The sequence below is a fragment of the Ovis aries genome, chromosome 1 (assembly GCF_016772045.2).
Source record: "Ovis aries strain OAR_USU_Benz2616 breed Rambouillet chromosome 1, ARS-UI_Ramb_v3.0, whole genome shotgun sequence".
Taxonomy (NCBI): Eukaryota; Metazoa; Chordata; class Mammalia; order Artiodactyla; family Bovidae; genus Ovis; species Ovis aries.
This window is the reverse complement of record NC_056054.1, coordinates 111,062,124-111,087,766: the sequence shown is the minus strand read 5'-3', so window position 1 is coordinate 111,087,766 and position 25,643 is coordinate 111,062,124. Positions and strand designations below refer to the sequence as shown.

The 25,643-nt window shown below is 45.6% G+C and overlaps 1 protein-coding gene and 1 long non-coding RNA gene across 4 annotated transcripts in view; one reads left to right on the top strand and one right to left on the bottom strand.

Annotated features, from left to right (window-relative positions):
• KCNJ10 (potassium inwardly rectifying channel subfamily J member 10) overlaps positions 1-19,268 on the top strand; it is a 36,123-nt gene extending 16,855 nt beyond the window's left edge. The window contains exon 2 of the mRNA XM_004002660.5: positions 14,172-19,268. Coding sequence (XP_004002709.1) covers positions 14,172-15,311 — 1,140 coding nt within the window. The 3' untranslated portion in view covers positions 15,312-19,268. The remainder of the gene's footprint in view (positions 1-14,171) is intronic.
• Positions 250-25,643, bottom strand: LOC121820658 (uncharacterized). 3 transcript variants are annotated; one of them, XR_006061312.2, is made up of 4 exons: positions 25,367-25,643; positions 20,765-21,014; positions 20,205-20,231; positions 250-540 (listed from the first exon to the last, which is right to left on the bottom strand). It is a non-coding gene; the product is annotated as an uncharacterized LOC121820658 (long non-coding RNA). The 3 variants fall into 3 exon arrangements; XR_006061313.2 differs by lacking the exon at positions 250-540 and having other exon boundaries at positions 17,344-20,231; XR_009600562.1 differs by lacking the exon at positions 250-540 and having other exon boundaries at positions 17,344-20,231; positions 25,396-25,643.

The following is a 25,643-nucleotide window of genomic DNA, read 5'->3' as shown; positions in this document are numbered from 1 at the left end:
ATGCTTTGAAGGCTTTTATCCCTTCTTTTGATCAGACTATGAGAACTTTCCAAACGTTGACACAAGGGAAGAAAAGCCTATTCTTCCTTGGGCCAGGGCCTTGTGTCAGGCCGAGGCTAGAGGATGGGAGGGAAGGGGAAGGAGACAGGAGGGTGGGAGGCAGAGCCTGCGGTGACTCAGCTGGCAAGGCAGGCCCCGGACACACACACGGCCCTTTTTTCCCCACCTCAAGATTTGTGTGCATCTGGCTGGGTTTCTATTTGTTTATTTTCTTTGGGGCAGGACAGGAGGAAGATAAATGAACAAAGATGTCAACTTTCAAAAGAACCCCAAACCCAGCTCCATTCCTCTCCCAACCTCGAGGGCTTACATAATCCTGCAGTGCTTTTCTTCCAGGCCTTCCTTGACACCGTCTCCTTTCTCTTCTCTTCCCCTCACTCGCATTTGGAACACTTGGAAGCCTAGAAATGCTTCTTTTCAGTCCCCACTGTGCAGCTGATCTCCTCCTGGAGGCCTCCAAGGTCGCTATTCAGGTTGGAGCTGGTATCCAAAACAGAGATAATACGGTTGGTGAGAGGAGGCTAAGTAGTAGTCTCCTGTCTCCACCAAGGCCAGTGGGAGGGATGGGACCCATCTGCACGGGGAGGGTCTCAGGCTAGACATGGACTTTTAAAGCAGGATGTGACCTTGATAACTCTCAAGCACAGTGCATCCCAAATTGACCCAGCAACAGGTTCTAAAAGGCAGAAGGAATTTTATCCCAGAAGATACAGGGGTGGGTCATAAGCTCCCACACCCTGGATATCCTTGAAATCTGTTTTGTCTCTTAAATTCCATAAAATTTTCACTCCATTTTACATCATTTGTTGAATACTGGGGCTTCCCTGGTGGCTCAGACAGTAAAGAATCTGCCTGTAATGCAGGAGACCTGGCTTCGATCCCTGGGTTGGGAAAATCCCCTGGAGAAGGGACCTTCTCCGGTATTCTTGCCTGGAGAATCCCATGGACAGAGGAGGCTGGCGGACTACAGTCGATGGGTTGGAGAGTTGGACACGACTGAGCGACTAACACTTAACTGTAATATTAACTATGTTTAATGGTAAAATAAGATTTCCCCTCAGAATCCTTGAGTGAAATTGATATCTTAGGAAGGTATCTTAAATTTAATCCTGTGGCTTTGAGCACCTCCTGGCACCCTAGTTTGAGAAGTATGGAGGTAATCTGATGCCCTTTTTTCCACAATTAAGGAAATAATGGCCGAAGAAGTTTAAAAACTTACTCAAGATCACTGTTAGTTAGAGGCAGAGTTGAGGCAGGTACTGAAAGCTCTTATTCCCAGTCCAGCCCACTGCCTACCTATGAGTTCCTGATACCTGGCTCCGTCTCCAGGACATAGGCTCAGACACACACCTAACTCAGCTGTCTAAGATGTGTATGGGCTTGGAGACCCACCCAGCCTCCAGCTCTGAGCCTGATCATGCTCACAACCCCACTGTTTGTGCACAGGGCTCTCCCAGCACACAGCACCTGAGCATGATGGGCAGTTGTTGGGACAGAGTGAGCTGGCACTATGACTTCCTGTTTCTAGCCCCCCATTCATTTATCTATACCCCACTGTGATTGGTTCAGGTATTCCTGTACCTTCAAATGTAGAATAATTGGATAGTGGGAACTCTTCCTATCTTCCTAGAAACTGCCTACCTTTCTGATCCCACTTCCAAATCCCTGCATCAGGAAGCCATCTCTGGAGGGAAGAAACAGGGTGAACGGGAGTTTGTGGGGCTTAGAATGCCTCTACTAACATGGGCACCTTGGCTTGGGGATGTGGGTGGGGATATAGTGTGACAGATTTTGGAGGTCAGAGCTGTGATTTGATGGACAGCACAGTATTCCTTCGGGCTTCCCTGGTGGCTCAGACAGTAAAGAATCCACCTGCAATGCAGGAGACCTGGGTTTGATCTCTGGGTCAGGAAGATCCCCTGGTTAAGGGAATGGCTAACCACTCCAGTACTCTTGCCTGGAGAATCCCGTGGACAGAGAAGCCTGGTGGGCTATAGTCCATGGGGTGGCAAAGAGTGGGACACGACTGAGCGACTCACACACACACACAGTATTCCTCCATATCACCATCTTCCAAAATCACATGTCCAGGTTGCAAGACAGGAGGCAGAAGAAAGGTGGAGGAGAAGAAGGGATGGGCCAGACAGATGTCGGGGGAGTGAAAAGACAGAGAGGAAAGTGAAAAGGAGGACAGATAAGGGGAGACACGTTTTGGTAAAACAGCCAGTATGAAATATGAGCAGGGCAGTGCAGATGATAGAAGAGATGAGAAGAGAGCTGGGAGCAGAGTGCAAGGGAAGGAACGGGGAGGATAAAGACCTGTCACGCGAACCTAGAAGGAACACTAGGGTGGAGCGGTCACACAACAGAGAGCATGACCACCAACCCTCAGACGCACCCTGGGTGATTGCTGCGCATTCTTCACACCTGGCTGGCTCCTGCGAGCCGCCATCCTGCTCCAGGTGCCCATCTTCGCTGGTTGAGTGTGAAATCTGCTCAGCAAAGGCAGGGTCACTGTAATATTAACCTGAAGCTATAGTGGAGAGAACTTTGTACTGCAGCCAGAACTAGATACTAATCTCAGCTCTGCTACTTATATACTGGGGCTCCTTGAACCCCGGTTCCATAAGGAACTGAAGAGTGGAAATTCTGCCTGGGACATCCTGGGCAGTCCAGTGGTTACGATTTCGCCTTCCAACACAGGCGGTGTGTGTTTGATCCCTGGTTGGGGAGTTTAGATTCCACGTGCTTTGTGGCCAAAAAACCAAGACATAAAACAGAAGCAATATTGTAACAAATTCAATAAAGACTTTAAAAATGGTCCACATCAAAAAAAAAAAAAAACACCCTTAAAAAAAAAGAAAAAAACAAAACTCTGTTCCCAAATTGCTGGGAGGATGAAATGTGATGTGCTGGCCTAAAGGAGGCATTCAGGAAATGACAGTGGCCCTCATTCTCTCTCCTGTTTCCCTGAAGGAGGCTCCCGGGGGCTCTGAATGGGTGTGCACTACAGGGAGGGGCCAGGCCCCCGCATCTGACCCCTGTGGGGGGCGCCGGGCTCCATGCCCAGGCCATGCGGCTCTTGCCCCTCATTCTAACAGCCCGGCCTTCAAATCCATGAAGCTGACCCCAAGGCAGGAGGGTGTTATGGGATCAGAGCCCATCGCTGTTTTCCCATTTGTCCCATTAAGTCTCATGTGCTCTCAACACGTCTCCCAAAATGACTGGCTCCTCTCCCCTGCTGGCCCTGGATTGCCTCAGCGCTATACTTTTTGTTCCTACTGCTCCCTTCCCTGAGGGGCCTTCTCTTTGACCCCACCCCAAAACTCCAATCTCTAAGGGTCCAAATCTTGCCTTCAGGCTCAGTCCCTGTGCCACCTTTCTCTAACATAATCTCCCCTGGGTGAAACAGTCAGGTGTGGAGAAAAATCTCAACTCTTGCTTGTTACTTACTGATTATGTTTCCTGGTAAAAAAAATTAGGATAATAGCACTTACATAACGTTAAAATATCCCCCACAACTTAGCCCAGTGCCTAGCACTTAATAGGTGCTCCATCAATACATATTGGTTGTCTTTCCAGCCCCATCACCTTGAGCTAGATGTCACCTTTCCCTCTGCAAAGTCCCCCAGGACTTCAGGAATCTTCCTCTCACCCCGTGGCACTTATCACAGCTTGCCTGCTTTGTGGTTGCCTCCTTTGATTGTAAGATCCTCAAGGCTAGAGTCTATACCCAACTTACCTCCATAATTTCAGTGTCCTATTCAGAATCTGGCACCTAGTAAATGTTCATTGTATAAATGCACGAACACACACCTGAAACTGCATAAATATGCCTATGCAGCGGGTGCATCATTACAGATGAGGATGTTTGGTTTGTTTGCATATCTAATAGTGCTGATAATTAGTTATTGGCATTTCAGTGGATACAGGAAAGAGAAAAATCATCATAAGAAAAAATCAAAAGAAGATACAAACGAGAATGGGGAGTGGGAAGGCCCCAGAAGAAGAGAGACCCTGAACCAGAGTGAAGTTCTATCTGTTGTCCCCAGGCCAAGAGCTTCCATATGCCCTCAGTCCTCATGGAGGAGGATTCTCAATATGCTTACATTGGCCCCTGTGGCTGGAGTGACTTGGGAGTACCCTCCTCCTCATTTATTCACTCATAAACTACTTCTTGATAAACAAGACTCTACACATGGACATCACCAGATGGTCAACACCAAAATCAGATTGATTATATTCTTTGCAGCCAAAGATGGAGAAGCTCTATACAGTCAGGAAAAATGAGACCGGGAGCTGACTGTAGCTCAGATCATGAACTCCTTCTTGCCAAATTCAGACTTAAATTGAAGAAAGTGGGAAAACCACTAGACCATTCAGGTATGACCTAAATCAAATCCCTTATGATTATACAGTGGAAGTGAGAAATAGATTTAAGGGACTAGATCTGATTGACAGAGTGCCTGATGAACTATGGACAGAGGTTCGTGACATTGTACAGGAGACAGGGATCAAGACCATCCCCATGGAAAAGAAATGCAAAAAAGCTAAACAGCTGTCTGAGGAGGCCTTACAAATAGCTGTGAAAAGAAGAGATGCAAAAAGCAAAGGAGAAAAGGAAAGATATAAGCATCTGAATGCAGAGTTCCAAAGAATAGCAAGAAGAGATAAGAAAGCCTTCCTCAGCGATCAATGCAAAGAAATAGAGGAAAATAACAGAATGGGAAAGACTAGAGATCTCTTTAAGAAAATTAGAGATACCAAGGGAATATTTCATGCAAAGATGGGCTTAATAAAGGACAGAAATGGTATGGACCTAACAGAAGCAGAAGATATTAAGAAAAGGTGGCAAGAATACACAGAAGAACTGTACAAAAATGATCTTCACGACCCAGATAATCATGATGATGTGATCACTCACCTAGAGCCAGACATCCTGGAATGTGAAGTCAAGTGGGCCTTAGAAGGCATCACTATGAACAAAGCTAGTGGAGGTGATGGAATTCCAGTTGAGCTATTTCAAATCCTGAAAGATGATGCTGTGAAAGTGCTGTACTCAATATGCCAGCAAATTTGGGAAACTCAGCAGTGGCCACAGGACTGGAAAAGGTCAGTTTTCATTCCAATCCCAAAGAAAGGCAATGCCAAAGAATGCTCAAACTACTGCACAATTGCACTCATCTCACATGCTAGTAAAGTAATGCTCAAAATTCTCCAAGCCAGGCTTCAGCAGTACGTGAATAGTGAACTTTCAGATGTTCAAGCTGGATTTAGAAAAGGCAGAGGAACCAGAGATCAAATTGCCAACATCCGCTAGATCATCGAAAAATCAAGAGAGTTCCAGAAAAACATCTATTTCTGCTCTATTGACTATGCCAAAGCCTTTGACTATGTGGATCACAATCAACTGTGGAAAATTCTGAAAGAGATGGGAATACCAGACCACCTGACCTGCCTCTTGAGAAACCTATATGCAGGTCAGAAAGCAACAGTTAGAACTGGACATGGAACAACTAACTGGTTCCAAATAGGAAGAGGAGTACATCAAGGCTGTATATTGTCACCCTGATTATTTAATTTATATGCAGAGTACATCATGAGAAATGCTGGGCTGGAAGAAGCACAAGTTGGAATCAAGATTGCCAGGAAAAATATCAATAACCTCAGATACGCAGATGGCACCACCCTTATGGCAGAAAATTAAGAGGAGCTAAAAAGCCTCTTGATGAAAGTGAAAGAGGGGAGTGAAAAAGTTGGCTTAAAGCTCAACATTCAGAAAAATAAGATCATGGCATCTGGTCCTATTACTTCATGGCAGGTAGATGGGGAAACAGTGGAAACAGTGTCAGACTTTATTTTTGGGGGGCTCCAAAATCAATGTAGATGGTGATTGCAGCCATGAAATTAAAAGACGCTTACTCCTTGGAAGGAAAGTTATGACCAACCTAGATAGCATATTGAAAAGCAGAGATATTACTTTGCCAACAAAGATCTATCTAGTCAAGGCTATGGTTTTTCCAGTGGTCATGTATGGATGTGAGAGTTGGACTGTGAAGAAAGCTGAGCACTGAAGAATTGATGCTTTGAACTGTGGTGCTGGAGAAGACTCTTGAGAGTCCCTTGGGCTGCAAGGAGATCCAACCAGTCCATCCTAAAGGAGATCAGTCCTGGGTGTTCATTGGAGGGACTGATGCTGAAACTCCAATATTTTGGCCACCTCATGTGAAGAGTTGACTCATTGGAGAAGACCCTGATGCTGGGAGGGATTGGGGGCAGGAGGAGAAGGGGACGACAGAGGATGAGATGGCTGGATGGCATCACCGACTCGATGGACATGAGTTTGAGTGGACTCCGGGAGTTGGTGATGGACAGGGAGGCCTGGTGTGCTGTGATTCATGGGGTCGCAAAGAGTCGGACACGACTGAGTGACTGAACTGACTGAAACTACTTCTTGAGTACCTACTGTGTGTCAAACATTGTATTAATCATATGTCAGGCTAATCGAAATATGCCGTACCTGGATCCTTATTTCAATAAGCTCCTTGGTAGTAGAAGATACATGTTATACCAAGTAGATGTGCAATAGAAGATATAGATGGAATATAAAAATACACACACATATATATATATATATTTTTTTTTTTTTTTTTCCAGAGGCTTTACGTAAGGCTATGGGGGTCAGAGAAGTCCTCATGGAAGAGGAATCATTTGAAATGGGCTCTGAAAGATATCTTGGCTATACGAAGACAAGGAGAAAGGGAGACCAGAAAGATACAGGAGCATGAACAATCCTTTGAAGGCAGGAAAACCTGGGTTTGTGCAATAGGGAGCAGGGGACTGCTGGTTTGTCTGAAGTTTGCCAAGGACAGAAGAGGCAGGAAATAAGGCTGGAAAGAAGGTACAGAAGCAGACTCTGCTAATGCTCCAGACTGAGTTTGGCCTCTCTTTGATACGTAGTGGACACATCATCTGTCAAACCTACACCAAGAGTAGAAGGGATTGAGCTGGGGAAGGATCTGAGAGAGTTACAGGACAATGACAAATGGAGTTTGGAGGCAGAAAGGTTTGGGAGGCCAAAGACCTCGATTTACCGATCACATCCTCTCCCTTAGCTTCAGTTTCCTCATTCATAAAGGATCGTAACCTCCATACCTCACAGGAATGCCATGAGAGCAGACGTGCTATGTGAAGTACTGATGTGAGTGCACTGGTTCGTGATCAGAGGCGCAGCTTAGGAAGAGTGATCCAGCAGCAGTGTAGGAAGCATTTGGGGAGAGAAAGAGTAGAGACAGGCGATGAGTAGGAGGTTGATGATTCAGCCAAAAGGTATTAAGGACCTGAACTCAGACAATGAAATGAGGGGGAAGAGACATAAGTAACAAATCCACAGCATGTGGCGCCTGATGAATATTGGGATGAGGAGGGAGCAGAGTTTGAGATGTTATCAAACATTTTCAATGCAGTTAACTTGGAGGTCATGGCACTGTTAACTATTTAAACAATCTTTGGCTGCACCATTCATGCAGGATCTTAATTCCCTGACCAGGGAATCAAACCTGTGCCACTTACACTGGAAGTACAGAGTCTTTTTAAAATATTTTTCATTGCAAGGTATTTGCTTTACAATATTGTGCTGGTTTCTGCCATACATCAACATGAGTCAGCCACAGGTATACATACATCCTCTCCCTCTTGGACCTCCCTGCCAGCTCCCTCCCCAGCCAGCCCTTCTCGGTTGTCATGGAGCACTGGGTTGAGCTCCCTGTGTCACACAGCCAATTCCCATGGGTATCTAGTTTACATGTGGTAATGTATGTTTCCATGCTACTCTCTCAATTTGTCTCATCCTCTCTCCCCCACACCGTGTCCACAAGTCTGGTCCCTATACCTGCATCTCCACTGATGCCCTGCAAATAGGTCCATCAGTACCATCTTTATAGATTCCATATATATGCTTAATATACAGTATTTGTCTTTCTGACTTACTTCAGTCTGTACAATAGGCTATAGGTTCATCCACCTATTAGGACTGACTCAAATGCATACTTTTTAAAAGCTGAGTAACATTCCATTGTATATATGTACCACAATTTCTGTATTCATTCAACTGTTGATTGACATCTAGGCTGCTTCCATGTCCTAACTACTGTAAAAAAGTGCGCAGCGAACATTGGGATACACGTGCCCCGTTCAGCTACGATTTTCACAGGATATGTGGCCAGTAGAGGGATTGCTGGGTCATATGGTAGTTCTGTTCCTAGTTTTGCTTTTTGTTTTTTTAAGGAATCTTCATGTTGTTCCTTAGCGGCCGTATCAATTTACTTTCCCACCAACCATGCAAGAAGGTTTGCTTTCCTCCACATCCTCTCCAGCATTTGTTTGTAGATTTTTAAATGATGGCCATTCTGATTGGCATGAGGTGATACCTTATTGTAGCTTGTATTTGCATCTCTCTGATAATGAGTGATGTTGAGCATCTTTTCATGTGTTTGTTAGCCATCTGTATGTCTACTTTGGAGAAATGTCTGTTTAGGTCTTCCACCCTTTTTTTTTTTTTTTTGATTGGGTTGTTTGTTTTCCTGGTATTGAGCTACATAAGCTGCTTGTATATTTTGGAGATTAATCCTTTGTCAGTTGTTTCATCTGCAATGATTTTCTCCCATTCTGAGGGTTTCCTTTACTGGAGCACGAAGTCTTAACCATTGGACCACCAGGGAAGTCCTGGCACTGTTAACTATTTAGGAAACGAAAGAGGGGCAGAAGTAGAAGAAAGAGAATCCATTAACACGTGGAAATGGATGCATTTAGGATTCGTATCCCAAAGCTTCTTCATTAGGCTTGCTCTTGCCAGAGAGGACAGATAAAGCTCTTTGCTCAGGGCTGCTTCCCCGCCCACCCCACTCCCAGCCTGACAGGCACACATTTCTAACCTGCCCCTCCTCCACTGCCTCAGGGAGGGGGCTGAAGCATCCTTTCTGGTCATGCCGTTTGGCAGAGTCCTCCCCAATGCCCACAGCTGTGTATAGGCATGTTCTCCTCCTTCATCCTCTTGGAAAGGGAACTGCAGATCCAGAGGGAGCTGGGACCTGTGCCTGGGGCTTGCTCTATCCCACCTTTTGAAAAAAGAATTTGTAAACATCTGTGCACGTGTAAACTTGGGTCCTTGTGGGGTAGACCTGGCCTCTGTTTGTCCAAATCAGGGTTCTAGTCTTCCTTTTACTCAGACTTTCTTAACAAACTGCACTCAGTACTAGTGAAACAGGTGATGTGCACAGTCTGTGACCTTAAATTCAGAACTCACAGATGGCAAACAATTGTAAACCGTTGCAAAACACCATGATGTTTGAAAATAGGAATGTGTACAAACTATGCTTAGTAAACTCTTGCTGGAGGCGGGGGGTGGAGAGGAACTCTTTCTTCGATGGTCAGGCAGGCTTCCAAGGGTGCAAATAACACTTGAGTGAATTTTGAAAGATAAGCTGAAGGTCATCCTCCTGGTGGGCAAGGAGCGGGGCAGAGCGAAAGCAGATCCAGAGGTAAAGGTAGATGTGAGCGGCTTTATGGAGCTGGAGTCTAGGATATGAGCAGAAATGTGGCCAGACCAAAGCCAAGGAGGAGGCAAGGACCAGATCACGAAGAGCCTTGAATGTTGTGCTCAGAGCAGTGGGGAGCCAGGAATCAGTTTTAATCACAGGAGGAGTGTGCATACTGCAGAGCAGTCTGGTACTCAAGAAAGGCTCTGATAAATCCATTCTGGAGGGTAAATGACTCATGAGCTCTTAGATAAAGAAATAAAGCTTAGATCCATCTGCAGGTGTGAATCAGGAGGGAGACCTGTTTGCTAAGGGAACATGCCAGACATCATTGTAGGTATGACTGGCCTTTGTTTTAGGGACTCATTAGCTTAATTTTTGGAGTAGAAAGAAGGTGATTGTGTCTGACTGCTGAGAGGCTGCTTTTGTTTTCAGAATTCTTCAGCTACTGTCCCTGGTATCTTGCTGGGACTGTTCTGGGGAAACAGCACCCTCTAGAGGAGACAGTCATGTATGTTTCAGGTGGGGCAGCAACAAATCATTTCCAGAACTCTATGCTGCCCCCTTCTCCGGGGCCCAGCCAGCCCTGGGGGTGGAGTGTAGCAGATTTGTTTATACGCTTCTGATTCTTACTACTGTGGAGAACAAAGCTGCCTGGCGGTGGGAGGTAGCGCAATAGCTGGGAGCAGCATATAACAGCTGGAGCAGGCAGATACAAAGGCTGGCAGCAGCAGGCCCACAGTTGGAGGCGTCAGTCACCACTAGCCAGTAGCCAAAACCTCCACTGCCCAAGAAACTGTAGCCTTAACACTGGCCTCTAGAAGCTCTGGGCCCTGTCTTCTCTGTCTCGGCTGTGCTTCTCTATACAGGAGACCACAGAGGTGCCTCCTGAGAACATGAGATGGTGAGAATGAACTTGGGATATACGGAAGCAGCTGCTATAATTTAAAAGTCCTGGAGCCAGAAGACGGGTTCTGGCTCCAAATCCACTTGGAGTAAACGTCTCTGAACCTTAGTTTTTAATGATGCGTTTCCTACTTACCTCATGGTGTGGGGGTCAAATTATATGTCTCATAAACTGTAAAATGATATAGAAGTGAAGTAAAGTGAAAGTCGCTCAGTTGTGTCTGACTCTTTGCAACCCTGTGGACTATACAGTCCTTGGAATTCTTTAGGCCAGAATACTGGAGTGGGTAGCCTTTCCCTTCTCCGGGGGATCTTCCCAACCCAGAGATCGAACCCAGGTCTCCCACAATGCAGGCGGATTATTTACCAACTAAGCCACTAGGGAAGCCCCCAAATGACATATAATCATAGGCTATTACGTTGGGAACAATAAGCAAGACTTTCCTTGAGCCCCAAGAGCTTCCATTTCCCCAGACGGGGTCTCTCCTCAACACAAAGTTAGGACTTCAGCGCAGGATCTCTGGATGTCAGGGTATAAAGTGAGGGGATAGAGACGGGGAGGAGGCAGGCATCTTGATCTTCTATGAATGTAGTCAGAAACTTAAAGACAGTCTTTAAATCTCCCATCCAAAGCTCTAGTCTCCTCTATAGAATCTCTGTAAAATTCTCATCCTACCCGGCATTGAACACTTCCAGGGACAGGGTACTCTCTACCTTTTGAGACGCTCTTTCTACATTTGTTACAGTGCTCTTCATATCAATCTGGAATCTTTTTCTTGATGGTTTAAACTCAGTGGTCCCGGTTGTTCCTCTTGGAGCTCAAATTCAAACTTCTATTCACATGGCAGTGCATTCAAGTAAACTTCTCCATTACCTTCAACCACTTCTCATGTGATTTGGTTCCGAAGACCCTCATGTCCCAATTGTTCCTTGAGACTCAATACTGCAGATGAACAGAGCAGACTCAACTGAATCCTTAGATACTTTAGTTCAACTCAAGGAACTTAAAATTGCACTGCTTTTTTGGCAACCAAAACACGTAAGTAACTCACATTGGATTACTTTCTGCTAAAATGCTTACATTTACTTTCATGGTTCTGCTTATGAAATCACACCTTTCTAATTGCAGAACTTGCTCAGGTAATTTTTAGACCCAAATATGTAATCCAGTGTTTATCCTTTTTGTTATATTTGGCCCACTCATCTGACTTCTTTTTGATCTGTCCCAGCTCTGTGTCATCTGCATAATCGATGGCCATGTGTTCTATATTTTTGAGTAAAATTAGTGTTAAGAACATTGACTGAGGGCAAGACCAAAGATAAAGCTCTCTGGCACATCATTAGAAAGCTTATTTCAGGCTCTCATGATCCACTCACCAGTAACACTGATTTTTTATTTTTAAGCCACCAATTAGAGATGCATTTTGTTCATTTGTCTCTATCCCCAAGGACATAATGAGAGATCTTAAAAAAAAAAATCTTGCTTAGATGCACTTTCTCTATTGCATTTCTCTGATGTGCCAAATTAGTAACCTTGTCAAAGAAGAAAATTAGGTTAGTGTCATTTGACTTGTTCTTAGTAACGCCATGCTGGGTCCTACTGATAACTGCCTTTCCCCAACCCTGTCCAAGTATTCACTATCTTAACATTCCATTCTAGAGTCTTGTCTATGGTCTCCCTCTTTGTAATTTGTGAAATGCACTTAAATTTTCTTTTTGAAAATTAAAATCATGCTCACTCATCCACAACTTTCTAGCATGCCTGTTTTAGATTCCCCTGTTCTTCAAAATCTTCTATAGAAGTTTCACTTCTTTCAAGTTTCATGGTCAAATGAGAAGCATGCTAACACGTAAACTGTGAATGGCACACAGATGCAAGTTTTGTGGTGATTGTTTCTTTTATTAATATTACTACTGAGTACTGAGTGGGGCTTTACTTGGGCCCTAAATAAGATTTTTTCAAACTTCAGAATTATAGGGTCTCCTTCTCCAAAATAGCCATGTCTGGCTGAGGAGTCTCATGTGGATGAGTTCCAAGTGGGCAGTGTAAAATGCGCTGCTGGTTGTCTCTGAATATTCTTGGATTCTTGTCTGTTGGTGATCTCCAATTTTGTGTCTACTTGGGTGAAGCTCCAATACTTTGGCCACCTGATGCAAAGAACTGACTCATTGGAAAAGACTCTGATGCTGGGAAAGACTGAAAGTAGGAGGACAAGGGGATGACAGAGGATGAAATGGTTGGATGGCATCACTGACTCAAACTCGAGTTTGAGCAAGCTCCGGGAGTTGGTAATGCACAGGGAAGCCTGGTTTGCTGTAATCCATGGGGTCGCAGAGTTGGACACAATGGAGCAACTGAACTGATTGACCGGGTGAATATATGAATGGACCTAGATAGTTTAGAGTTTTCTAGCAATAAGGCCATGGAAACACAGGCTAAGGGGCAATGTGCAGAAGGATAAAATGCAATGGGACAGACTTCTGAGAATGAAGAAGGTGATGAGCCTCTCTGTGTTCTCCAAGAAGAGACAAACTCCCCAGAGATCACCTGCTCCTTCCCAGAAGGTCTGGCTGGCAGATCTCAAGTCCAAAGGCTCAATTTATTATAATTCTTTCTCTGCAGGAAAAAACCAAGTTATTCCTTGGGCAGAGGTGCCAAGCACCTTGTATTAAATGAGTTGTCTCCTATTTCAGAGACTTGTCCCACTTTCTACTATCAGGACAAACAGCATTCCTGAATCTGAACTTGAGCACACATAGGCACAAGCTAATATACACTCCCCACTCTCTACTTCACTCAGTCAAGACAATTTTGCCACTACAATCTGGCATCTCTCCCAGTCCTTGGGAAAATGGCCCAGTGCTGCCAGAAGGCTTCAGTTTGATGTTTTTCCTACACCATCGCTTGTTTACTTTTACTCAGTTCTGTCTATGCTCTTTCTGACACCACTCCAGACCCCAACCTAGATAATGAAAAAAGATGATGATAATAATGATAATGACAATAATAAATAGTGAAACTGGCTGGGTGCTTAGAGAACATCTTGAGGGGTAGAAGAATGGGTAGTTTCTGCTATCTTCTCAGCTAGAAGAGTATCTTAGTATCACCAGTGAGCACTGATGTGGAGGTTGAGGACAGAATGGAGAAATTAAGGGCATATGTGTGTTCAGGGGGACTGACTTGGAAGGATAACAACAGGATAGTATTCCTTGCCAGTGTCATTCAAGACGGTAGGGAGGGATCCTATTTCAGAATTAGGGATCTTCACAGAACCAGTTTTGTGGTGAAAGGAGACCAGTAGAGCCCTCTTTAGTCCCACTGCCACCTTCAAGGAACTGGGAACGTATTTTCTTCTCTGCTTTTCCTAATAATTAAAAATATCAGACTACATTGCAATTGTTCGCTTTGTTGAACAAGTATCTTTCTCACTAGGCTGTGAATTCTTGGAGAGCAAGGTTGCTGTCAGCTGTCAGATTCATTTTTGACTTTCCAGCATCTTGCACTACAGGGCCTGGCATGTTGCAAGTGCTCAGTAAACATTTGCTAATAAGAGACAGATCAGTGGCACTGAAATGAATACTTCTTCTTCCTTCCCGTTGGGAAGGGGGTGGCTGGGAGTTGGCTGGATTTCAGCAGTAACTCTCATTATGCTGTCTTGCTCTCTGCAGATGACTTCGGTTGCCAAGGTGTATTACAGCCAGACCACTCAGACGGAAAGCCGGCCCCTAATGGGCCCAGGGATCCGGAGGAGGAGAGTCCTCACTAAAGATGGTCGAAGCAACGTGAGAATGGAGCACATCGCTGACAAGCGCTTCCTCTACCTCAAGGACCTGTGGACCACCTTCATTGACATGCAGTGGCGCTACAAGCTCCTGCTCTTCTCTGCCACCTTCGCAGGCACCTGGTTCCTCTTTGGTGTGGTGTGGTATCTGGTGGCCGTGGCCCATGGGGACCTGCTGGAGCTGGGTCCCCCGGCCAACCACACCCCCTGCGTGGTCCAGGTGCACACGCTCACCGGGGCCTTCCTCTTCTCCCTCGAGTCCCAGACCACCATTGGCTATGGCTTCCGCTACATCAGTGAGGAGTGCCCACTGGCCATTGTGCTTCTTATTGCCCAGCTGGTGCTCACCACCATCCTGGAAATCTTCATCACAGGTACCTTCCTGGCAAAGATTGCCCGGCCCAAGAAGCGGGCGGAGACCATCCGTTTCAGCCAGCATGCGGTCGTAGCCGCCCACAATGGGAAGCCCTGCCTTATGATCCGAGTGGCCAACATGCGGAAGAGCCTCCTCATTGGCTGCCAGGTGACAGGCAAACTGCTTCAGACCCACCAGACCAAGGAGGGGGAGAACATCCGCCTCAACCAGGTCAATGTGACTTTCCAAGTGGATACAGCCTCTGACAGCCCCTTCCTCATCCTCCCCCTTACTTTCTACCACGTGGTAGATGAGACCAGTCCCTTAAAAGACCTCCCCCTCCGCAGTGGTGAGGGCGACTTCGAGCTGGTGCTCATCCTAAGTGGGACAGTGGAATCCACCAGTGCCACCTGCCAGGTGCGCACTTCCTACCTGCCGGAGGAGATCCTTTGGGGCTATGAGTTCATACCCGCCATCTCGCTGTCAGCCAGTGGCAAATACATAGCAGACTTCAGCCTTTTTGACCAAGTGGTGAAAGTAGCCTCTCCAAGCGGCCTCCGTGACAGCACTGTACGCTATGGAGACCCCGAAAAGCTCAAATTGGAGGAGTCATTAAGGGAGCAGGCTGAGAAGGAGGGCAGTGCTGTTAGCGTGCGCATCAGCAATGTCTGACGGCTTGGAGTCCCACCTCCCCATCCCTCTGGTTTCTCTTCTTCTTGTGGCTCCTGGGTGAGGGATGTTTGTTACCCAGGCTTACTGGGGAGCCCCAGGAACATCCTTCTCCACTTCTTCTTCTTTAACCCAGAGGCCACCTGGAGTCCACGTTTTCCTCCCTTCACCTCACCCCACTTTGGGCCCAAGATGCACAACTCCCTTAAGCCAGGATGGGGAAGGAGAGGGAAGATTAGGCTGAAGTGGCTTAGAAGGCCTCAGCCATGCTTGGAGACTCCCATTAGAAGGACCGTGCGGCTGGATGAATAGACTCCCCCCCACCTCCCACTACCACCAATGTCTGGTACTTTGAGGCTGGAGCCCCCTCCCTATCTTCCCACTCACCATGTTACCTAAGGCAAGACTCTCTCTGATGGGGTATATGCCCTCAGAAATATAGTCTGCAGAATAATGTTTCCCCACCGAAACCTGTGGAGAGAAGCCAGGGCTTTTCATGGTGTAGTTTACTTTCTGTTGGCAACTCCTGACTCTAACCTAGGATCTTGGTCCCCACTGTTCTCCTTTCTAGTTTCTAAACTGGACTCTCTCTTTGGATACCCAGCTCCTACACAGATGTCCTCTACTCCCAGGGAATATAAAGCATAAAGACACAACCACCACACCTGTACCCAGCCTGAATACTGAATTCTTCACTGTGGGGTGACTAACGCAGAGCTACTATTTCAAACCTTGAACCTGTCCTCCAGGTAGCCCTGTTTCCCTGTGTCCCATAAAGTGATGACCCTCCCCAATTCATTCCCCTAGAAAAAGTCCAATGCCCAGGCCCCAGGGAAAGGTCTGGAAATAGTGTTCCTGATCACTCTGTCCCTGGCTTCCCTGATTCTTTCCTTCCTAGCCCACTCTCCCCTTAACCCCAGCTCTGAAGGAAGGGATGGAAAATGCAACGGCCTTCCTCTCTTAACACTGATGCTTGACTAAAACTAGACTCACAGGGCACAGAGTCGCAGGAAAGTTAAACCAACCCACCAAATCCAAGTAGTACATTCTCAGATTTCCAGACTGCTGTAGACAGCTTCTGGGAATCGGCATGGCTTTAAGGTTTGAGCAGAGGCAGAACTCTGTGGCTGGCAGACACTATTCACTGTTACCCCTCCCAGTGCCCTTCTGAAAAGTGCCAGCTATTCTGTTAGGCAGTGCTGGGAGGGGAGGAAATTACACCTCCTGTTCAAATAACTATGGTCTCCCTCAGCCATTCCCAAGACATTATAAAATGAGGATCAGTCTTCTCTCTTCTCTCCTCTGCCATGAAGCCAGTTTCAGGCAAGTTAAAAGGCATATTTTACAAGATCAGACTCAGGCCGTTCCTTGTTCCCTGATGGGGACTGTGGTATGAGGTCATGAAGGCTGTATGGATGCCAGAACTTTCTCAAAAGCTCCAAATCCCAAGAATGCTCCCTGTTCTCATTTAGGTACCAAGGAACACTCTCCCCAACCCCAGATGGATTCGCATAGAGTCAATATATGAATCAAGTGGCAAATTATTTAAGGTAGACCAGCCAATTATTATGGGTTTCCCTGGTGGCCTAGATGGTAAAGAATCTGCCTGCAATCTGGGAGACCCAGGTTTGATCCCTGGGTCAGGAAGAGCTAGAGAAGGAACTGGCAACCCATTCTAGTATTCCTGCTTGAAGAATCCTATGGACAGAGGAGCCTGGTGGGCTATAGCAACTAATGCACACACACACACACACACACACACACACTTGTTATAAGTTACACACTTATACAGAATGTGTATTTGCATCTGTGTAAAGATGAGCCTTACAGAGAAACCCACAAAATCTGGAGAGTGGACCCATGGTTATCATTTACTACAACTGCCCAAGATCCTCTTATATTGATCTCTCCTTGAACTCAACTAACCCTTCATTCTCCACTTACTGTAAACCCCGCTGTTATTCCCTAGCTCTCAAGCAAACAAGAACCAGAACAACTTGAAAATCTGAGACAGAAAACAAGGCAAAGAGTCACCTTCTGGGCTCTACACTTTATTCAATGTTTGGCTCACCTGATTTCTTTCCATGTGTAAGGGCAAAGAGCATTGCGCTGTGTGTACATGTGTGTGTATCTTCTTATCTATTTGCAAATTATCCTCCATCTAGTTTCTTCTGCACAGCGGCTTCCCTCCTGAGAGAAATGCTCTTCCCATTCCCTCGCTGTCTATTCCAAGCCTCCAGACTCCTCAGATTCTTGGATAACAAAATGAACACTTTCTGACTTACCCTTTTTCATTCTCCTGCACAATCCCTGACTTTGCTCTAAATTGCACTTTAAATCATACCATCCTTTTGATACAACCTGGCTTATAAGCCCCATCAGAGAACAACACTCCCTTGCCCTCAACCCTAAGTGGTTTTCTAGCCTACAGCCCCCATCTCTTCTGAGCTGAAATCATCTTTCCGGCTATCAGGCAAGCTTTAGAAGCAGCCAGGTCTGGTGAGCAATGGGATCCCTGACCACACCAACGATGGACCTGGACTGTCGGGAGAGCACTGGGCACAGATCTTAAGGGAGGAGATTTCAGAGGATGGGCAACATGACTCATGTGGGAGGATACTCGGTGCAAAGATGAGAAAGGGTGGTACTGGGGGGACCTAGTGAAATCGATGAAACCCTTGAGTCTTACTTGGGCTAGCAGACAAGAAGTAGCTGGAGGCTCGGGGAATTAAGCTATGATAAATAAATGAAAGGTTTATCTAAGAAAGAAACAGAGATAATATATATATATATATATATACACATACACACACATATATAGAGAGATGTAATATAGATGTACATAGGACCAAATATACAGAATGTACAGAAAGAAAGTATTCAGAGAGCTCAGCATGGGGGCAGGTATCATGCTCTCGTTTGGGAGGTAGGACTCCCAGGTTCCCAGAACTTACAGCCAGTGATCCTGATGTCAACATGCAAAGCCTGACAAAGGCTTTCAGGTTTGATGATGGGAAAGGGAGGGGTGGAAGTTGCTCTTCAGAATAAAGAGGTGTCCACTGAGGCTTCTGATAAACCCTGTGCTGCTGACAGGACCAGGAGGAGGGGAGACACTCCATCCATGGAAATCTAGGACGGCCTACCGCGTGGCCGGCGTGCTTGCACACCCAATGTCCTGTCCCTGTGGGACTTAAGAATCCCGTTCCCCTCTCTATTTCCCTGCTGTCATGGGGTGGGGCAACTGCAGCTCCAGCCCCAGGAGGTGATGGCTATTAAACTGAGAAGCTGAGCACTTTGGTGTGTCAGAGGTACTAAAGGGAAGCCTCAAGCCTAGAATCTAAATGCCAGGACTAAAGAGCTGCTGGACCCAAGATATTCTCAAGGCAGAGGCCTAGCTTTCTGTGTGGCTGCAAGCAGCCCAAAGAGAATGCCTTCTGTGCTGGAAGAGTCCCAATTCCAGCACCTGGGCATGGGGCAGGGCGTGGTGCTTTAGCTTTGATGGGAGAGGCTTCTGAAATCCCCACTCTGTGCTTTACCTCATTACCCGCCTACCCGCCTAACCCCCTAACCCAGCGTCAGCTAGTAAGACCATCAGGGATTTCTCTCTGAGACCTGAGCAGAGAAAAGAAGCCGGTTATACTACTGCTACTAGTCAAGGACACTGCCCCCTCCCAAGGCTGCTACCCTGCTCCTTTACCCTTGCTAGTTAACCTAGCTTATTTGTAACATAACATAACACACTATCTTTGCTGTAAAGTTAGCCTGGGCTTCGGGCTCAGTCATGGCCAACTCTATTGAAAGCAGAAATATCTAGGGATGGTTTTTCCATTCACTGCATTAAAGACTAAACCAGGTCAAACGTACCTAGGAAAAATATGTGGGGTTGTTTTTTTGTTGTTGTTTATTTTTGTCTGTTCAGAACAAGTTACTATTACTAAATAAAATGGCTGAATCTCTGTTCTTCGCTCCAGCTTCTTTTAGAACTCAAAACCAATCCTGTTATTAAGGCCTAAACTCACTGGCCTTCCTTTGGGAAAGGAGGGTGGAACCAGGCTGTGCTGGAGGAGCCACTGACAACATGGTCAGGTCTTTCTCCTTTAGTGTTATCATCAGTCCCCCAACTCCTTTCCCACACCTCCCCTCATTAACTTTAGGACCCTCTAGCAAATACCTTTTACACTCAGTTTTAAAAGGATTACAAAAAAGTTAAGAATGAGAAATCTGAAAACTGTCTCAGCTTAATCCAGGAAAGTCAAGTTGCTTTGGAACCCAGGCATTGCCCCTTTTAGCCAGCGATCACGAATGCAACTTCCCTCCCACGCTACCATGGAGTAGTTCCTTATATGTCCTCAAGGCTCTATATGCCCATGCATTTAATCATTAGGTATTTCTTGCCCCAATTCTCAAAGAAGTGGGTTTCTCTTCTATGCTTATCTATTAATAGCCTGAAAAAGGCTTGGTTGTTAATACCCAGTCCTGAATTGAAAAAACAGACCCCCATGGTTACTGACTCTTGTTCCCCAGAAAAGGAAGGACAGAGGGAGAAGACTGGGTCTCTTACCATCATCAATAAATACTTATCTACAACATTTGGGAAACACTAGGTTTTAGGGATGAGTCATGGGACATGGGGCTTCCCAGGTGGTACTAGAAGTAAAGAACCAGCCTGCAGTGCAGGGGACGTAGGAGACTGATTTGATCCCTGGGGTTGGGAAGATCCCCTGGAGGAGGGCATGGCAACTCACTCCAGTATTTTTTTCTGGAGAATCCCATGGACAGAGCAGTCTGGTGGGCTATGGTCCACAGGGTCACAAAGAGTCAGACACAACTGAAGTGATTTCATGCATGCACACATAAAACAGGTTTTCATATATCTTATATATGAAATATACAGACCCATAACATTTGAAGAAACTTGTCAACCTGTGAAGAAAAAAAGATAAAATAAATGTAGCATACACTAGGGCCAGATACACCATTAACAGTATATTCTAAACAGTGAGATCTCTGTGGGAAACGTTCCCCAAGGATGGGCACTAGGCAAGGGATGGTATCAATCTAAGAGGTGTGGTTAGAGCACATCTGACATAGGATTCAAGAAAAATCAGCAAAAACTGAGTTCCTATTACAAGAAATGGACCATTCAAGAGACAAACAAGACACGAAACATACCATCAAGGTGCACACAGTTTTTTCTGACTTTATACCTGCTATTCCTTCTGGGGAACTCTCCGTACTGCTTTCAAACTCCCATGTTAACTCTCAGTAGACAGAACCCTGTTAAAAGCTGTGACTGCATCATGTACTCCTTTCATTACACTTGTCACAGCTGCAATTTTGCTACTGGTCCGTTATCTAAGATCTGCCTCACTCACTAGACTTTGAGTGCCGTGTGACTTTAAGTGCGATTCTTGTCAGTGCTGGGTCGCCAGTACAGCTGGGCATCTAGCATGCACCTGCAGGCACGCGTGCCAAGTTGCTTCAGTCATGTCCAACTCTGTGCGACCCCGTGGACCGTAGCCCTCTAGGCGCCTCTGTCCCTGGGGTTCTCCAGGTAGGAATCCTGGAGGGGGTTGCATTCCTTTTCCAGGGGATCTTCCTGACCCAGAGATTGAACTCACGTCTCCTGCATCTCCTGCATTGGCAGGTGGGTTCTTCACCACTAGTGCCACCTGGGAAGCCCACCTGCAGGTGCGATGCTCAGAACTGCAGAACGAAGGATGGAAAGAAAAGAGGGAGACAAGTCTGTTCTTATACTGAAAGACAAGTAATAGATAAATGAGGAGAAACAGTAACCTTTGTAGGTAGGACAGCATGAAAAAAAGTATCACAGTTAAAAAGGCAAAAGGTATATTTAAGGAATGGTTAATAAACCTAAGATATAATCAACAAGGACCTAATGCATAGCACAAGGAACTGCACTCAATATTCTGAAATAACTTACATGGAAAAAGAATCTGAAAAAGAATGAAAAAAAATATATGTGTGTATAAATGAACCACTTTGCTGTACACTTGGAACTACCACAACACTGTAAATTAACTGCACCCCAATATAAAATAAAAATTATATTATAAAAAACACCCTAGAATAGAGGGCTTTCTCGGTGAATAAGTTTAAAACACAAGATAATGGAAGGATTTAATATCAGGTTAAATAGTTTACTATTTTTTTCTACAGGCTTGGGAGCTATTGAAGATGTTTGAGAAAAGAAAGCATCTAATTAAAATACTGTTTATGAATAACAATCTGGCTGCAGAATTGAGAACCAGGAGACACTGAACCAGTTCGAGACTGGCAAAACCTTAGGGGAAAGGCAACTGCCACAGATCCTAGTGTAATACAAGTGTCAATACTGTTATCAAATTGAGCTGTTGAAGTCTGGACTAAGGTGAAGGATGCTGAGCACAAAAAGAATTAGGGACAGACTCAAAAGAAATTACAAAGCAGGAAATATAAGCAAGATCCAGACAAAAAAAGAAGGGGATTGAATTAGGGCATCAGCAGGAAGCAGATGCTTATACTCAAAGGGCTAACTGGACATGATTTAATGAAGCGATTATCTGCAGAGGTATGGGGAGGCTCAGGGCTGGTGAAGCACCCAGGGACTTGGAACAGTAGGAAGACTTCGTGTGTGTGCCTGCTAAGTCGCTTCAGTTATGTCTCTTTGTGACCCTATGGACTGTACCCCACCAGGCTTCTCTGTCCATGGCATTCTCTAGGCAAGAATATTGGAATGGGTTGCCATGCCCTTCTCTAAGGAAGCTTTACTAGCCTTAAATCTGAAGGGACTGCCATTGAAACCTGGTGCGAGTTGTAGCCAAGGGAGAGGGCTATAATTTCAGCAGGAGCCTTGGCCTTAGGTAGAGGAACTCATGCCACTGCCAAAGTCCTGCTAATGCCTGCCACTGGCCTATTCTAATGAGAAATCAGGGGGCCAGGGAAACTGTGTGACGCTGAAAGAACAGGGACGAATAGACAGAGTGGACCTAAAAAGCAAATGAGGGCACACACAGCGCAGTAACCAAGGCCAAGGTCCTCACTAACGATGCCGGGGCTTAGGTATGCGTGTCTGTGTGTTTTCCCTAGCCACTCGTTCTAAAAAACTGGAAAGCAAGAGACAGACAATGAGAGGGAGAATTAGGAAGGATTTTAAGTAATAGTTCAAGAGGTAACAAACAGTGGAGCATTTGAAAAAATGTAGCTTTTTCAGGGAGAAGTGAGAAGACACAACTCCTATGCCCAATGCAAAAAGCTCAATATGGGGCCCTCAGTGCCGTGATACTTCTGTCTCACCTAGAAATAGGAATGTTGCCTAGAATTGCCTTCCCTAATCTACTCCCTTCTTAAGTCCCACAAACACTATCTACATCTCACTTTGAGCCAAACTTGTTTCTTTTGATTAGCTGTTTACTGTTTCCTTAATTTCCCAGATTTGATGTGTTTTATGTTTACTAGGTTAAGCTCTATAGGGACAAACTGGTTGAGGCTTTTCTGCCACACTATCTAAACCAATCCAACCAAAGGAACCCCTTTCTCCCTCTGGGGGATTAACTAAGTTAATACTCAGACATCTACCTCCCATATCCTCTACCTTCTGGGACCAGCCCTCACTTATCTATCACTAGCAGAGGAAAAGAATATCAGAGATAAATCACAGTGAGAGAAAATATCAGAAAGATTCAAACAAGAGATTGATGAAGGGAGGGAGAGGGGGAAATTAGATGTCATAATCAACATTCTATTTGCATACTCTGGGCCATCTGCTTTTGAGTTCCAGCTCTGCCACTAGCTGACTATGTGACTGAGCAACATTACTTAACCTCCATAAGCCTTGATTTCTTCATTTGTGAATGTGGGACTATCTTACATGGTTAAGCATTTATTGTGACGATGGACATACTGCAAATAAGTTGTCAGCAAAGCTGGCTATTAGAAATCGTCATCATCATCATCATTTGAATGATGCAAGAAACTTAACTGCAAGGAAAAAAAAAAGGTTAAAAGTAATTATTGGGACTTCCCTGGTGGCTCAGTGGCAAACAACCTGCCTACCAACACAGAAGACACAGGTTCCATCCCTGATCTGGGAAGATCCCGCAAATACTGAATGAAGTTCATGTGCCCTAGAGCCTGCGCTCTGCAACAAGAGAAGCCATCACAATGAGAAGCCTGCACACTGCAACTAGAGTAGCTGCTGCTCTCCACAACTGGAGAAAAGCTCCCGCAGCAACGAAGACCCAGCAGAGCCAAAAAAATTGAAGTAACTATTAATATAAGGTATATATTTATACTAAGGCACAGATTGGAGAAGGCAATGGCACCCCACTCCAGTACTCTTGCCTGGAAACTCCCATTGACAGAGGAGCCTGATAGGCTGCAGTCCATGGGGTCGCGAAGACTCGGACACCACTGAGTGACTTCACTTTAACTTTTCACTTTCATGCATTGGAGAAGGAAATGGCAACCCACTCCAGTGTTCTTGCCTGGAGAATCCCAGGGACAGGGGAGCCTGGTGGGCTGCCGTCCATGGGGTCGCACAGAGTCGGACACGACTGATGTGACTTAGCAGCAGCAGCAGCAAGGCACAGATAATGACAAAGAGATATCAGAATATGAATACAGGCTGTGTGAGAGTAAGACAGTTCATCCAAAGAATAAATGTAAATTGTATGAGGGATGCATGGAGGGTAGTCCTGGGAGCTGCATGTTCAGACGAGATGGAGTCATTTACTTTCCTTATGTTAGTATAGGAGACTTCCCCTAGGAAGTAGGATCAATCTGTAAAGTCAAGAAAGTCAGCATTTACTGAACATGTACCATGTGCCTAAGACTGTAATAAGTTACAAGTAATTAAAAAAAATAAGGATAAGATATAACCCCTGGCCTCAAAAACCCTACAATCTCATTGAAAGGGTTATGAATACAATATAAAATAAATGATGAAATTCCAAAGTGCAGACTATAAGTTCAATAAGTGCCCACAGAAGGGCAAGAGATCATGGGTTAGAGTCCTTGGTGAGAAATTCATGGGAACAGGGTTTTGGAGTGGGATGAGTAAACGGGGTAGAACTTGAAATAACGGATATTTCAAAGACAAAAGGACTGGGAGTTGGAAGCATCCCCAAAGATGACATTCCAGAGGTTCTGCTATGAGTAACCTGGAAAATCAATTCAACGTGAACCGAATGCCCTAAGTCTGGTAATGCGATATTCGCTGAGGTACAGAGAACAAGATCATCTCTGTTCTCAAAGAACTCAAAGTGTCCTGACAGAAAACTAGGAAAATGAAACCAAAAAACAGTTATCACTGACAAATGGTACATTACAGGGATAGTGATTTCAAAAGGGAATTTTAGAGCAACGGGACAGCAGGCACTGGACACAGGAGCTTCTGTGTGAATGATTTTCTAGAACTTAGAGGCCCCTGGCCTCTGTCTGTACATCCTCATCGAAAAGAAAGAAAAGTGAAAGTGAAGGCACTCAGTCGTGTCCGACTCTTTGCGACCCCATGGACTGTAGCCTATCAGGCTTCTCAGTCCATGGGATTTTCCAGGCAATAGTAATGGAGTGGATTGCCATTTCCTTCTCCAGGGGATCTTCCCGACCCAGGGATCGAACCCGGGTCTCCCACATTGTGGACAGACGCTTAACCGTCTGAGCCACCAGGGAAGTCCCTTAGCGGAATGGCATCTAAATCACAGTGCCTGATGAAAAAGTGAGCTGAGAGCCAGGATATGCTTTCAGGAGTTAACAGGTGAGCCGAAGCTTGAAGGGTTACGTAGTGACTGAAGAGGAGACGGCAACGTTGACAGAAAGAACAGCAAATACAGTGACACTGAAGTACGAGGGCATGACATATTTTAGGAACCCTACGAAGCTTCCCGTTCTCCCTTCCCGTTCCTCCACCAAGCGCTGTCGGATAATATACAGGCTGACCAGTTCAATTCAAATTTAGATAAACAATACTTTCAAAATATAACTATGTCCCAAATATTGCACACACGTTGGGCCTTTCAATTCATCCCAGCTCGGCTCTCTGGTAGCCCACAACCCACCTCATTTCCGCCCCCGGCCTCCGAATTACCCTCGAGCAGGAGACGTAAAGCGTGAGAAATCATCACAGGTTTACTTTTCCTTCACTCCTATTTTTTTCACTCTCGGGTCTCCCGCCCAGGCCAGAGGGATGTGGCTAGAAGTTTGCTCCGCTCTAGGAGTCAGTCTCTCCCAACTGGAGTTGAGGCGGGGGAAGTACACGGCCACCGACAAATAACACACTTCCAGCTCTGTAGAAGTCCACCCTGAGCCAGCCGGCCCGGCAAGCGAAAGTCGCCT